This window comes from Miniopterus schreibersii (genome assembly GCF_964146895.1).
Source record: "Miniopterus schreibersii genome assembly, chromosome: 7".
Lineage (NCBI taxonomy): Eukaryota > Metazoa > Chordata > Mammalia > Chiroptera > Miniopteridae > Miniopterus > Miniopterus schreibersii.
In genome coordinates, this window is record NC_138108.1 from 56,038,786 (window position 1) to 56,054,785 (window position 16,000).

The following is a 16,000-nucleotide window of genomic DNA, read 5'->3' on the forward strand; positions in this document are numbered from 1 at the left end:
ATTTAGTCTTTCATCCATTTTTCTTTTCACTTAATTTCCACAACTCCTCTTTTAAGCATGGCAACCATCTTAATCTCCATTTTACAAATGAGAACATGGATTCAGATTTGACTCAGAACTGAGGTGAACTACCTAGAGACCTTAAGCTAGTAAGCAAATTCCAGAGCTGGTATAGAGAGAAGGCAGGTCTTCATTGTTTAATGGGTGATGTGGGTACTCTACATGTGCACACAGAGTGTGTATAATGATTTCCTCAAGCCTGCAGAAGTTAGGTGATCACCTGCCCAGCCTAACAGCTTTTTTTTTTCTTTTTTTTACTGAATTTGTTGGGGTGACATTGGTTAATAAAATTATGTAGGTTTTAGTTGTACAATTCTGTAATATACCATCTGTGTATTGTATTGTGTGTTTACCACCCCAAGTCAGCCTAACAGCTTTTGATTCTCCATCTATAACATTTTGGCATGGTAGTGGCTATTTTGGAGACTCACTTTCCTCCAGCTATCAGTAAGTGTCTTATACATGAAGCTTCCTGGTAAGTCTATTTCAGTACAGATTATATTTACTACATTTATGCTTCTGCCTTGTTTCCTAATATAAAGGTGCTATGGAAATGAGCATCCCGTTTTTTGGAGTTGGGAGGCAGCGTTGTTCTCACCTAACAGGATTATAACAGGTATCTTGGAAGTATTAGCCAAGAAGAAAGTGAACTTGCAGGAATATATAAGGCCGGCTCTAAACCTTTTGCCTTTTTAACATATGGTTTACATCTATTATAAGGAAAGGCTGGTCCTTTCCGTATAGGTAATTTTGATGTGGTTTTTAATTTATCTGTCACCCTTCTCCTTCCTGACTGCCCATGCATCCAACTCTCCCAAGACTTCCAAGCCCCCACACCAAAGTGTTGGTGAAAAAAGAGCTGCAGTCACTCTTCTGTATTCAACCAGAGCAAGAGGCTGTTAAATATAGGTATTTTTAGTTGACGTAATAAAAGAGTTAATCATGGCATTCTGGCTGGTCCTTTCCTTATAAACAAGAGTTGAACTTGCATCTGTCCTGTTCAGTATGTTTAAAATGTTTGTACATAGGGAAACTGAAAACTAACTTAAAAAGGTTAATTTAGCTGTTTTGAATAAAAGTCGCACTCAAGAGGCAGTTTAATACAGTATTTAAACTTAGAATATTACACCGAGGCAGACTGCCAGATTGAAATCCCTGTTTTACTATTTACTGGCCCTGTGACCTTGTGCTAGTTACTTTTTGTGTCAGTTTCCCGATCTATAAAATGAGGAATTCTTACTTCATTGGATTAAAGTGTAAGTGGTTTAGCAAATGTAAAATGCTTTGAAGCTATTAGCTGTTATTGTTTTAAATTAAATTGTTACCTATTATTAGTCAGTATTCAGAGCTGTAAGTAGGTTTTCATTTCAGAAATAGTGTATTTTAAAGTAGAATTTATGTTACTGCTTTCCCCAGAGTAAACTGAAGGTTTGCTTCAATAAAATTTACCCAAACAAATCAAAACATTAAGTGGGGTGGAGGATTAAATGAGAAAACGTGTGTGACACCCAAGTTCATGGATGCTAAATATGGTTGTTATCACTGGAGTCAGACGCATGCAAAAACTATTTAGAATCTGCCCTGGCTGGTGTGGCTCAGGGGCTAGAGCGTCGGCCTGCGCACCAAAGGGACATGGGTTTGATTCCCAGCCAAGAGCATGTACCTGGGTTGAAGGTTCGATCCCTGGCCCTGGTGGTGGGGGATGCATGTGGGAGGCAACCAATTGCTGTGTCTCTCTCACATAGGTGTTTCTCTCTCTCCCTCTTCCTCCCTTCCACTCTCTCTAAAAATCAATGGAAAAAATATCTTCAGGTGAGGATTAACCAAAATATATATATATGTATATATAATCTATCAGGTTGAGGAATTGGGCATTTAAATATTTAAATCTAAATTTACACAAGCATTGTATGTAGAAATTTCATAAACAAATATATATTATTTTAATATAATAAACATGTATGAATTATTTATAAACTAGGAAAAATAGGCTCTCCTACGTTTTCAAATAATTTTTCAGTTTATAATGAATTGGTTCAAAGAAAGAACATATTTATATGTTTAGTAAAAGCTAGTCAGCTGTGGTTTCCTGTTAAATACCAAAATGAATTCTACTTATTTACTTGCTTTCCATTTCTTGGTTTATTTCTGCTCTAAAGAAGTTTTTTTTGCCAGTTTTCCCTATTCTTCTATAATTTTAAGGTATAAAAATAATTTTTTTTCTTATTAATACATAAAAAATATTTTTTCCTTTAAGATTTAAGCATTGCTTTAGTCACATCCCAAGATACTAATATGTAGTATCCTAATATTAATAAAGTTTTTATTGCCTTCTATTATAGTCTTAGTTATCTATGTCCTGATTGTTAATTTCCATGTGATTGGGTTTTACATTTGGTCTGGTAAAAATATATTATATTCAGAGAATATACGATGTGTATTGTCCTAAATTATCTCTAGTTTTTGGTAGATCCATGCACATTTGAAAAACAATTTAAACTCTGCTTTAATGGACAAGAAGTCTTCACTTTACATAATTCTAATATGCATGAATTTAGTTACCATGTTTTAGTTAAATAACATCAATTTCCCAACGACAAGCCTTGTGATACCTTAAGCATGGAACCCAGGCAAGCCTGCTTAGATTTTGAACTACAGAACTATGAACTAATAACAGGTAGTGGTTTAAACTATTAATTTGCAGTAATTTGTTACAGAGCAAGTTCTAAAAAATGAATAGAGAGATACTCTGTACAGTTTTTTAATCTTTTTTCTCTGTTCTCCAAATTTGATTACTTTTATTGACTTTTCTTCATGTTCACTAACTGTTTCTGTAATCTTCAATCTGCTTTTAGGCTTATCCAGTGAATATTTTTAATTGAGTCCTTTTCAGTTCTATAAATTCCATTTTTCTTCTGAGCACTCACCATCTACTCACTTATTACCAATCTTTTGCTTTAAATTCTTGGGAAGATACATAATACCAGCTTTAAAATACTTTTTTAAATTTTAAATATTTGCCTATTTATTTATTTTAATTTTAATATATCTTTATTGATTTCAGAGAGGGGAAAGGAGAGGGAGAGAGAGAGATAGAAACATCAATGATGATAGTCATTGATTGGCTTCCTCCTGCACGCCCCCAAATGGGGATCGAGCCCGCAACCCGGGAATCTAACCCCGATCGCTTGGATCCTAGGTCGACGCTCAAATGCTGAGCCACGCCCGGCCAGGCTAAAGTACTTTTTGGATAATTCTAACATTTGGGTTATGCAGTTATCTGATTTTACTGATTTTTATCTTGATTATGGGACACTTTTTTGCATGTCTAGTAATTTTTTATATTATACTGGTCATTGTAGTTACTCTTTGTAAGTAATGGCTAGATTATGTTGCCTTCCTTTAAAAAGTGCTGAGTTTTGTTCTGTCAGATAGTTATATTATTGGAGGATCTTTTAGGTTTTTGTCAGGCTTGGTTTTCTTTGTGAGGCAGGTCTATTTTGATATTCAACTAAATTTTAAGGGCCTTTACTCCTAAAGTGTGGCCTTTTGGGGGTTTCAGCTGAGTGCCGTAAATGTCCTCTTTGCATTAATTGGATGGAATATTAGTCTGCGTGGCCTGCCATAACTAAATACCATATACTAGGTGGCTTAAACAACAATTCTGGAGACTGGAATTCCAAGATCAAGGTCCCAGCAGGGTTGGTATCTGGTGAGGACTCTTCCCCTTGGGTTGCAGATGGCTGCATTCTCAATCTGTGCTCACATGACCTTGTGTGTGTGAGGAGAGAGAGAACTTTCTGGTATCTCTTCTAAGGACACTTAATCATGCTGGATTAGGGCCCCATTCTTACTATCTCATTTTACCTTGATTACTTCACTAGAGGCCCAGTCTCCAAATACAGCCACACCGGTGCTTAGCTACAGATGAATTTTGTAGGGATACAGACATTCAGTTCATAACAGGCAGGAATTCCAGAGACACTCAGCACTGTACTGCCTTTCAGCCCCATAGTAGGTGATTTCTGCAAGAGCTTATCTAGAGCCTCACCCTGTGTGTGTGGGTGGGGGGTGAGGGGAGCCCTTTATTAACAAGGAACATATGCTCAGAAATCTGGTCTCTGTCTCTGAGCTGCTCTACTAGGACTGGTTTTCCTTATGTTGGGACAGGAAAGTGTTCCCAGGCAGAAATCTGGGACGATCATGAAGTTCACTTCATATTTCCTTTCCCTTAAAGATCTCAGGCCTGCACTGATTGTTATTCATATTCTGAACACAGTTGCCTCATATATTTTGACCTGTTTTGTACTTGTTTTTGGTAGAATAGCAAATATGGTACCAGGTACTCTGTCATGGTTGGAAGCAAATCAGTCATGAGTTTTTATTTCCAAACATAGTTGGAGGAGCTTTAAAGATCTCTTGTGGGCATTCTTGTTTTATATAGTCAATTTTTTTATTACTGATAGAACTTATTTTATTAAAAGTTTATGAGTAGACTTGAATTCTTTTTAAAGCTATATGTTGACCATAATGGACTGTGTGGAAGAGGAGCCTTATTGATGGACTGCTTCTTTATGATATTGTTAGAATCTTTCTGAAGTGTTTCACTGAGTATATGAGGCTCTCTGTAATCAAAACCTTGTGATGAAATGTTATGACTTACACCCACCAAACCCTGGAAATTTAGCATGTAGGCCCCAGGAGAGCTGGTTTAACGCTCTTACTTTTTATGCATTTGACATAGGATAATGTGAGATATGACTCCAACACTGGGCAAAGTGATATGCTAAAAAAGAATGGTTCCTTAATTATAATATTTAAGATTTTTCTAGGAGTTTAAAATACTCCTAAGTACATAACTTAACTGTTATTTTATTCATTTGAAAAATGAAATTCTTTTTGGCAGGCTATTATAAAGCCTTTAGATTTTATACTTTTTATAAAGAGTAATCATGAGCCCTATATTTGTAGAGAGTATATTTGTAATACTCTTCTGGATAGGGTATTCAAATCAGGACTTTAAATTTTCTATATAATTAAATCAAGTAAAAATATTCCGTTTAGATATTTTTGAAATTATTAGAAGGGTTTTGAGGGTATGGCTTAGGCTTCACATTTCATTGTGTCTCACATGGCCAGAATTGTGTGTCAAAATTTGGTAATTGATGATTCTGGTTTCTCAGATCAAAGAGGAATAGATAGATTCTTAGATGTTGGAACTACAGCAAATATTATGTAAAAATTTTTTCTATCCCTCCCTCACACCATGTGCTAAATGAAATCCCAGAGTAGACTAAAGATTTACCCATAAAAGAGAAATAATATGTACACAAAAGAGAACATGGGGAATATTTAATATTCAGGTAGTTCTAAACACTGCTGAAAGATACTATTAAAAAAAGTGATAGACCTGTATAGCAAAAACAAAACCCCGTCATAAGCAAAGAGAAAAGATGAGCATGAAATTGGCAAGTCATATGTTATATATGTGATTTGCTCTTCAGACTCAAGACATAAAGTTAGTCACCTATGTATGTATCATTGTACTAGAAGTTCTTTCCCTCCCTCCCTCCTTTTTTTTTTTTTTTTAAATAAGCAACAAAATTTATTTCTCACAGTCAGAAGGCTGAGAAGTCCAAGATCAAGGTGCTGGTAGATTTGATGTCTGGTGAGAGCCAACTTTCTGATTCATAGATGGGCATCATCTTGCTGTGTCCTCACACAGCTGAAGTGGCTCTGAGGTAGCTCTCTGGGGTCTTTTTTATTTTTTAAATTAAATTTATTGGGGTAATATTGGTTAATAACATATCAATTTCAGGTCTACAACTTTATAATACAACATTTGTATACTCAACTACAGCAATTTTCAACTCGTGTGCTGCAAAAAATTTTAAAACATGCAATACCTGCTATTTAGTCCAGGGCACTGACCCCTTTTCCCTTAGATTGTCAAATGAAAAAATGACAGCAGCCAACACAACAATGGCCATCCAGTATGAATGAATCAAAATTATACCTATTTTTTGGTCAGATTGGCGAAAAATATATTTTTTAGTGTGCTTCAGAATTTTAGTAATTAGTTCATGTGCCACGAGATGAGAAAGGTGGAAAATCACGGCTCTATTGTGTGCTCACCATCCAAAGTCTGTCTCCTTCCGTCACTTGTACTTGACCCTTTACCTTCTTTGTCCTCCCTATGCCTTCCCCTTGGTAACCACCTTTCTGTTGTCTGTATGAGGTTTTTTTTGTTTATTTTGTTTGTTGCTTTTTGTTTTATATCCCATATGTGGCTGAAATCATGCAGTTCTTGTTCTTTTCCATCTGACTTATTTCACTTAGCAAAATACCCTTAAGATCCATCCACGTTATCACAAATGGCAATGTTTCATTTTTATGGCTGAGTAGTATTCTGTATATGCTCCACATCTTTATCCAGTCATCCGTGAGATGACGCTTGGGTTGTTTCCATGTCTTGCTTTGTCTTTTGAGGCATTTCCTTCCCCATTTACCCTGTCTCCCTGTTGAGACTCCCAAAGGTATTGTCATTCTACTTTAGTAAACAAGAAGAGAACTGGAACCTCATAAGCTCACTAGTGTCTTTTGTTGTCTCATGGTGTTGCTGTTGCAGCTTGATCTTACGCAACGCCTTGGATGTTTGCTCAGTGGTAAGCTCTTGCTGGTCCAGAACTTCGCACAGACTTCGCTGGGGCCACATTGGGCACCATAAAAGCTCTTATAGTTCATATACTCAGAAGCTCTGTTATTGTTTCCCACATTACAACCACAGGATATGGAGGAGCAACCAGCATCATTCATTCATTGAACAAATATTTACTGAGTACCTACTTTGTGCCCAGATACTGTTCTATCTACTTGAAATAAAAATAGTAACAATGAAACAAAAAATTTCTGCCGTAATGGAGCCTACATTAATTCTGAGGGTTGGGGGGAGGAAGATAAGTGGTGGCAGAGATGGACGGTAGACAAGATAAAGTATTTATGCTATGAAACATCTATGGAAAGGCCTATGTGTGAAATCCTAACATCTTTTAATTACTTTGTATTTTTTCTATGTTAAGCATCAATATGAAGATACTAGTGACTGTAACAAAGAAGAGAGTCTGGGTACCTGATGGATTTAAAATCACAGTTTGCTGATACCTTCTCACTAGATTGTATAAGCACTGTGACCACTGTATATAATGGTACATCATGCAGCTATTAAAAATATTGGTATGGATATATATTTAAAATGGAGAGATGTTCATGATAAGTTGAAATGCAGGTTAGGAAATGATACACTTAATATGATCACAGAATTAGTGGCAAATACTTTTATTCTACCTCTGGAGGTTCCTCTTCCTGAAGAGGGAGTTCCATTAGCATCACCTTGAGTCTTCCCCTGCTCCTCATTCACTCCATTCCTGGTGTAATGATATTTCTGATTGGTAAATTTGCAATTTACTGGCCCTGTTGATGCCCTTAGTCCATGTGGGAGCTATCTAGTTTTTCCACAGCCTTTGAGTAATTTCTCATTTATTTCTCAAAGGAGTAAGTTGTGCAGGGGCTTCCCCCAGCAGGTGAGGTCTGCCCCTGTGTAGGACTAAGGCATGCCCACCTCTGGGGTTCACTATTAGGAAGCCGATTAGTCCAGCATACCTAGAGCTTCTATTACTAATAACAGCGGTATTCTATTCTTTGTTTTGTTTCTCAACTTCTTCATAACTTTGGCGGGGAAGGGGTTATCAGTTTTTGGGTACTGTCTTTGGACATCTCGTACCTGTGATCCTATTTTATTTAGTTTACTCATATATATATTTTTTTCAATATACATGTATAGAAGAAAGTCTGGGAAAATATGTATCATAATTTTCAAAGAGGTTGGTAGAATTCGAAGATTTTTTCTTGTCCTTTTGAATTCACTGAATTTCTTAGATATGTTATCAAGAAATAGTTAAGGCCTGGCTTGTGTGGCTCAGTGGTTGAGCATTGACCTATGAACCAGGAGGTCACGGTTCGATTCCTGGTCAGGGCACATGCCCTGGTTGTGGGCTCCATCCCCAGTAGAGGGTGTGCAGGAGGCAGCTGATCAATGGATTCTCTCTCATTATTGATGTTTCTATCTCTCTCCCCATTCCTCTGAAATCATTAAAAACCTATTTATTTATTTTTTTAAAAAAGAATTAGTTAAGCATTATAAACCTCTGAAAAAATATATCCTGGTCTGACTTTACAGGTAGAAAAATCAGTCATCTTTGTATAAGGGAAGAAGCTGTACCTGAGTAGGTATGTTTCTGCCTACATAGCTTGGTGCTTGCTTCTAGAATTTATGAGGCAAAAATATATTACTTTTCTAAAACCTCTGGCTTGTCATTTCATCATATATGTCAAAATAATTACTTTCTATCCATAGTGTTTGGCAGTTTGCATGGCTTTTAAAAGTGAGTCCCAGCATTTAACTGAGGTAAACTGGATTCTGTGTTTCTCTTTCCTACTTTCCAAGTATAGCTGTTTGTTTTATACTTTTTATGTTTTCGCTTCTTTTATTATTCATTGCCTTTTAAAAAGGAACAACTTTAGATTCCTACCATCCTTCCTGCTTTTCACTGGGATAAGCTTATATGTATATAATACCTAGGTTTGGCTGTATTTGAAATTATAGTATATAAAGGGGGAAAGACATGAAAAGTTTCTAACGTGGTAATTTTGTATATCCTCATTCCCTGTACTAGCAGAGAGAAAAAATTGCTTCTCTCAGTATTGAAACTTTGTAAAAGTAAAAATGTTACATAATTCAGTCACTATATATTCTGATCATGCTCTTTAAAAATTTACTTTAAAATTTTTATTTTGATCATAAATTATTTCAGGCCACAAAAAGATACTGAGAATAAAACTAATTTCTGGGTACGTACTTTAGAACTTAAGAAACAAAACTTAATAATGACAGTTAAGTTCATGTTGACTCCACTTTGATCATCCATCCACCTCCAGTTTGATGTTTATTACTGTCATGCATGTGCTAATATTTTTATACCTGTATACTTAATTTCAGAATACAGTGTATTTTTTAAGTGTTTTAAAACTTTATGTGAAATATTCACATATTGTTGGTGGAAATGTAAAGTGGTACAGATGCTTTGGAAAACTGCCAGATCCTAAAAAAATTTAAATAGAGTTACTGTGAGACTAGTTATATACCAAAGAGATATGAAAACATACATCCATGCAAAAATTTTTACACAAGTATTCATAGCAGCATTGCATTATTTATATTAACCAAAAAATTTAAAAAAATACTGAAATGTTCATCAGCTGGTAGCAAAATAAAATGAGGTATATCTATACAATGGAATAATATTCAGCAATAAAAAGAAATGAAGTACTGATACATGCTTCAGCATGGATAAACCTTGAAAACTTATGCTAAATAAAAGAAGCTAGTCATGAAAGATCATATGTTGCATGATTCTATTTACATGAAAAGTCCAGTATAGAAACCTATTGAGACACAAAGTAGATAAGTGGATGTCCAGGGTGGACAAGATGGTGGGGAGAATGTCCAGGTCGGTTTCTATCTATTCTACGCTGACTGTCAGTGGGTATGGATTTATTTTCAGGGTAATGAAAATGTTCTAAAATTAGATAGCAGTGATAGTTGCACAAGTCTCGATACTAAAAACGTTGAATTGTGCACTTTAAATGGGCGAATTGTATTGGAATGTGAATTATATTTCAATAAAGCTGTTTAAAAAGTTCTTGTGTTATATATTCAATTAGCTTTTTAAATTCAGCATAAGCCAAAACAAATCATTATATTTTGAGATTTACACATTTTTGTACATTTAGTTCTGTATAACTCATTTTTGCTTTCCATTGTATGAACTTACTATCTTTTTATTAATCCATTTTTCCTTTTGTTCTTAAAAGCAATGATTCAGTGAATAGTTTAATTCATAATTCCTTATATGATGGCACATTTTTAAGGCTCTCTTCCAAATTAGAATGTGATAGGATTCTTGATAAGTTGCAATTTATTTATTATTAACTATATTTAGAAGACATTTTACTGGTGTACCTTATAATATTTAATTCATTTAATAATACAATTTAAAAGTACTCTTCTTTATGAAGAAAAAAAATGAAGTTTTTTCATAGTTCTTTTATATTTGGCAAAAGTAAAGGTATGGCTTCTTCTGTGTCTTTCTTGGTATTTTAGTGTTACATAAGGCACGTCCTAATTTTTGTGTATGCTAATATCTTATAGAAAAAGCCACAAATGAATACAACACTACGGAAGATTGGAGTCTTATTATGGACATATGTGACAAAGTTGGAAGCACTCCTAATGGGTAAGATGCCCAGTCATGCTCAGTAAATGCCTAAGGACTTAATAACCTGTGTCTTTTTCCTTGATGTAAATTTGAAAAGGAAATGGGATTTTACTATGTACTTTGGGGGGAATAAAAAATAGATTGTAGTGGTAGGATTTTTGGGATTAACCTTATCCTGAAAACAAATGGAAAAGAGTTCAACTGAAAACCTGAGATAAATTAAAATACATAAAGCCTTCACATAATAGAGACTAATTGTTTAGGAAATTCTCTTGGAACTTAGACATGTATGGGAGTCTTTTAATAATGCAGTAGGTAAATATAATAGGTAATATGCTGAAAAATCTTTCAGTAATGAATAGGTAAATAACACCATAATGAAAAAAGTGAATATTAAAAAAGGGTGCTTTCAGCAATTAAGCTGAACTGATTATACTTTAAAAGCTTAGAAGACTGATGAATGCATTTGTTTTAACATTACAGCTTTTCAAAGTGCATTTATGCATGTTTATACTGAAACCTTTTAAAACTATATAGCTTGCTTTTTTTTTTTTAAGATAAGAATTTGCTATCTGAAAGCTAAGTCTGTCTTGAACAAATGAAAAAATATTTTTATATGATACAGTTCTCTTGTATTGACTGACCTTTTTTGATATGGTTTGGCTATTGGTTTTGGAATATGCAACCTTTGCAACAAGCTGGGCTTTTTTGTTGTTGTTGTCATTTTTGTTTGTTGTTTTTTTAACTTCTACAAGTCTATGAATAAGAGATTGTAGAAAATAATTTTATAGATTTATTCCTACAACGAAGTAAAGTTTGCAGGATTTTATTTTTAAATGTAAAGTTGTTTGGTAGTAGTATACCTCATATTTTTAATGTTTGATTTGAATAAATAACCTTCTTCATTTTTTTCTTAGAGCAAAAGATTGCCTAAAAGCCATAATGAAAAGGGTAAATCATAAGGTTCCTCATGTTGCTCTGCAGGCATTAACTGTAAGTAAAAGTTATGTTATTATATGATCGAAATTTTAAATGTATATTTATTTTAGTAAGTTAAGATAACATCTCAACATATTTATATTGACTTTTATTTTAATTAATAGCTTCTTGGGGCTTGCGTGGCAAACTGTGGAAAGATATTTCATTTAGAAGTATGTTCCCGTGATTTTGCAACAGAAGTACGTGCTGTGATAAAAAATAAGGTAAATCTTTAAAAGAAATTTAAGTTATTAAAAATATATATACTTTATGTCATTTAACTATATATGTATAGCATTAATAAAGTTGTATTATAAATGAAATCATTTTTGAAATGAAATAAACTTCCTGTTCTAGAATGTGATGTTTTCCTCTGTAGCACCAAAAACTTTTTCTCCTCAAAGCATATATGCTAGTGACAACAGCTAATATTTACTAATGGTTAGTTAGCAATCACTGCTTTAAGCATTTTACATATACTCTCTTGTTTAATGCTCTTAACAACACTTGGAAATTAGATTCTCTTGTCATTCTTATTTTATAGATGCAAAAACTGAGGTTTAGAAGTTAAGTGACTTATCCCAGGTCATGCCAGCTATTAAGTGGCATAGCTGAGCTTCAGATGCAGGTTTCTGTGACTCCAGAGTCCACCCTAACCACCATTCTGTACTGATTCCCATTAGAGATGGAGAGCAAAGGGGACCTTTATTTCAGAGCAGGGTGGAGGGGGTCTTCACTATAGGGTGGTTGTTACTGATTTCTTTGAGATGGAAACTCTGAAGCACCATTCTCATGCTATTAGTGGCAGAAATCCCAGAATTTTAGTGCAGTTGATATAAAAAGCTTAACTTAATACTAAGAAAACATATAAGAACTAACCTCTGAATATAAAAGGTTTGTTGTCATTACAGTAAGACTTAAAAATTGATGTTCAAAAAGGGTAATTTTGTAAGAAATAACTATTATCTTAAAATGTAAATAGGCATTTATCAAGTACTCATCTAGGCTAGGGATTGCTGGACTTTTATTGATGTTCATATGATTAAAGAAAATTTTGGTGATAATTCTCTTTGTCATTAAGTAATTTAAGTACTAATTTTAACCACAGTTTTTTCTTCTTCTTTACTTTTTCTTTAAAAGGCTCATCCTAAGGTATGTGAAAAACTGAAGTCTTTAATGGTGGAGTGGTCAGAAGAATTTCAAAAGGACCCTCAGTTTAGTCTAATATCTGCAACTATTAAATCTATGAAAGAAGAAGGAATTACTTTTCCTCCAACAGGTTCTCAGGTAAGAGATTCCTTCAAAGCCTGTTTGAGACTATACTGTTTTGAGGGTATGTATCTTATGTAAAATCTGGGCAAGGTCTGTTTTAATCATCACCCATCTCCACTCTCCAGGTGCCCATCTAGCATAGTGCCTTGTATTTAGTAGGTGTTCTAATTTTATTGAATTTCTTCTCCATAATAGAACTTTGAGACTTGACTCAGCCATAACGCTACTCTAGAGTCATGTAAAAGGCATAGGTATATGAAAGAGAAGGGTAGCTATATCCATGTGAAAGATAACTAAATTATAAATGACATAGATGGATGAGGGGTACAAAGACTAGCTGCCAGGAGAGAGAGGTAACTACAGACTGGGCTGGTGAAGGTGAAAAGGTAGAATTTTTAGACTGGAATGTACTCAAGAGGTAGAGAAAGCTCAAGACCTGTTTGTTGAAGAGTGAATATGCCTGGAGGGAATAGTGTATATATAAGATGAGTGGAACTATAAGACTAGAAGTTTATTCGGGGAGATAGGGGACAGCTTTAGTAGGACAAGAGTGGAGGCAGGGGTAATGAGTCACTGAGTAGACTGTTTATTTAGGTCTGTGGGAGAAAAACCTTGTATCTTCAGTTTTGCTCTCAGTGCTTCTTGCCCTCCAATTAATATTATGATATAGGCTAGGGAAAGAGACTAAGAGGAGGACCCTATATGTGTGTGTGTGTATATATATATATATTTTTATATTGTAGACTGTAGACTAAAGAGACAAAAAGAATATAGCTGACTAGGTCTAAGGATTCAAAGTAGGTTTTTGGGACAGAAGTCTTACAAGTAACAAAAGCAAGCCTTTTCCTGCTCTGTCCTTTGTGCCTGTCATTCTCAAAGATCTGTGTTAAAGAACTAGTTGCTGATTCAGAATCCTATACATCTCTATCTTCCATGCCTTTAAATTGAAGCATGACCTTCCTTAGGCCTCTGCTAAGCCTGAAGCCTGCACCATTCGAACACAATGAGTAGTAAAAGAGGGCTTAAGGTGCATTTCTCGAACTGCACCCCTTGTCTTTGTCCCCTCCTCGGTAGTTTCTGTGGCTTCTTGCTGCCCCTCTCTCGGAGCTCTACGCCTGTAGTGGTATAGCACCTCTTACTGAGTAAGAAGCCTTCGACTGTTTAGATCAGGAAGTGCGGTCAGGAAAGATTCTGGTTTAAGTACTGTCTGTATGCCAAGCTCTGTATCAGATACTAAGACTTATGCAATATATAAGCTAGCTTGTGTCCTTTTTGAGTTTATGTTTTCTTGAGAATTCTGATGTTTTACTTTAGTATTTGGAAACAACTGCCTACAATTATCATAAAAACTCTACTTTTAAATGAAACTCAATAGTTAATATCCTTTTTTTTTTTAAATTAGCATGTGCGAGTAATTATAGAGCTTATGTTTTCTTTGAAAGGATAGTTGTGCTTATTTTACTTGTTCACTTACAGACTGTCTCAGCTGCTGCCAAGAATGGTACGTCATCGAACAAAAACAAAGAAGATGAAGACATAGCTAAAGGTAAATCATCAAACGTGTAATTTAGTGTTATTGGAAACATCCTTGCCGGAACAATTTCTTGAAATAAAAATTATAATAAAGCTGGGTATACTTTAAGTATTTTACCTCAAATCTAGACACTAGTAGGGTTTGAAAAGTAAGGAAAACAAATTGACATAAGAAGATTCATTTATCATCTTTGTCAATAATATGTATTTAATGTTCTACCTTTGGAAAACTTACATTTCACCCTTTCTTTAATGCCAAAGTTATGAGTCAAGCACAGAAATATATGTTCACGGCTTGTCCTATATGGAAAGCTACCCATTTTATAATGTCACAATCTGTTTGCCATAAAAATAATAGCTGCTGTATATGACAGACTGTTATAATCAGGAATGAGCAAAAACTTTATTTTAAAAAATGTCATGATTCTCTGCCCCTCAAGAAAGTTAACTGCTTAATGTTTAATTAGATGAAATATTGAATTGATTTATTCTTACTAAATATTACATTATCTAATATTTCTTTTTAAACTTTAAAAAATCAGAATTAATTCTGGCTACCTTTCTTTTGTATTTTAATTTTTCAAACTAGCTATTGAATTATCGTTGCAAGAGCAGAAGCAGCAGCACACAGAAACAAAATCTTTATATCCATCTGCAGAAGTTCAGTTAAATAATAAAGTTGCAAGGAAAGTGAGAGCTTTGTATGATTTTGAAGCCGTTGAGGACAATGAACTCACCTTTAAACATGGTGAAATTATTATTGTTTTGGATGACAGGTATGTTTTAAATCTTTATTTCTAGAATATTTTGAAGTTAAGGATCATATCCTTACTTTAGAACCCTGGACACCCAGCTCTTTGACTTTGGTGTATCATAGGACCTGTTCATATCTTGTTTTTCCTAAAATAAAACTTACAAAAGCTAGATTAGATAATGTGATTTTCTTGTTTTATTAAATTTGGTTTTACCTTATATCTTGAATAAAAGATATATTAAATGATATTGTTGATTATCACAGTTGGGAAACATAAATATTCAGTCATCTGAATGCATTTACAGTGGGAATTTTGCATACTAAAATTACTGGCAAATAAACTTTCAGAAAACATACAGCTGTATTACCTTTGATCAAAGCAACCAAAAGCTATGCTCGGCTCTTCCCTAATTCTTAATTTATCATTCAACTTTCCCTCACAACTTCTCTATCATTTAAAGTTGCAATAAAGAATAGGTCAGGTGTGGCTCAGTGGTTGAGCATCCACCTAGGATCCAGGAGATTGAGGTTTGATTCCCAGTCAGGGCACGTGCCCGGGTTGCGAGCTTGATCCCCAGCAGGGGGCGTGCAGGAGGCAGCTGATCAGTGACTCTCATCATTGATGTTTCTTTCTCTCTCTCCCTTCCTCTCTCTGAAATCAATAAAGATATTAAAAAATAAAATAAAAAAGAATAGATCTATCTATATTGGACCTAATTCTAGTCTTTGCTTTTAAAAGAAGTTGGTGAAACTTAACAAGAGTGAGACCTAACAGCTTGTTGCTATGAACAGAGATTTGCAAATGTATTTGGTATCCATAATAAATAACTTAGTAAGGATATGTTAGTGTAGCTTATTTTTAAATGGCTAAATACATAAAAATGGTTTTACTCTGCTGCAGTAAGTATTGAGAAACTGTTATTAATAGGCTCTGTTTGTAATAAAAAATGAATGAGGACACAGTTCTGTCTTCTAAAACCTAGAGTAAAGTTAGGGAGTTAAAATTACAGGTAATTGTATGGAATGCAGAATGTGAATGCCATGAAAGAGGTAATGTTGGGGTTCAGAA

At 34.5% G+C, this 16,000-nt stretch overlaps 1 protein-coding gene across 1 annotated transcript in view; it reads left to right on the forward strand.

The window, feature by feature from the left end:
- STAM2 (signal transducing adaptor molecule 2) overlaps positions 1-16,000 on the forward strand; it is a 43,135-nt gene that overhangs the window by 8,733 nt on the left and 18,402 nt on the right. Inside the window, exons 2-7 of the mRNA XM_081142737.1 lie at positions 10,328-10,412; positions 11,312-11,387; positions 11,498-11,596; positions 12,513-12,659; positions 14,121-14,190; positions 14,767-14,953. Of these exons, the coding sequence (XP_080998863.1) occupies positions 10,328-10,412; positions 11,312-11,387; positions 11,498-11,596; positions 12,513-12,659; positions 14,121-14,190; positions 14,767-14,953 (664 nt within the window). The remainder of the gene's footprint in view (positions 1-10,327; positions 10,413-11,311; positions 11,388-11,497; positions 11,597-12,512; positions 12,660-14,120; positions 14,191-14,766; positions 14,954-16,000) is intronic.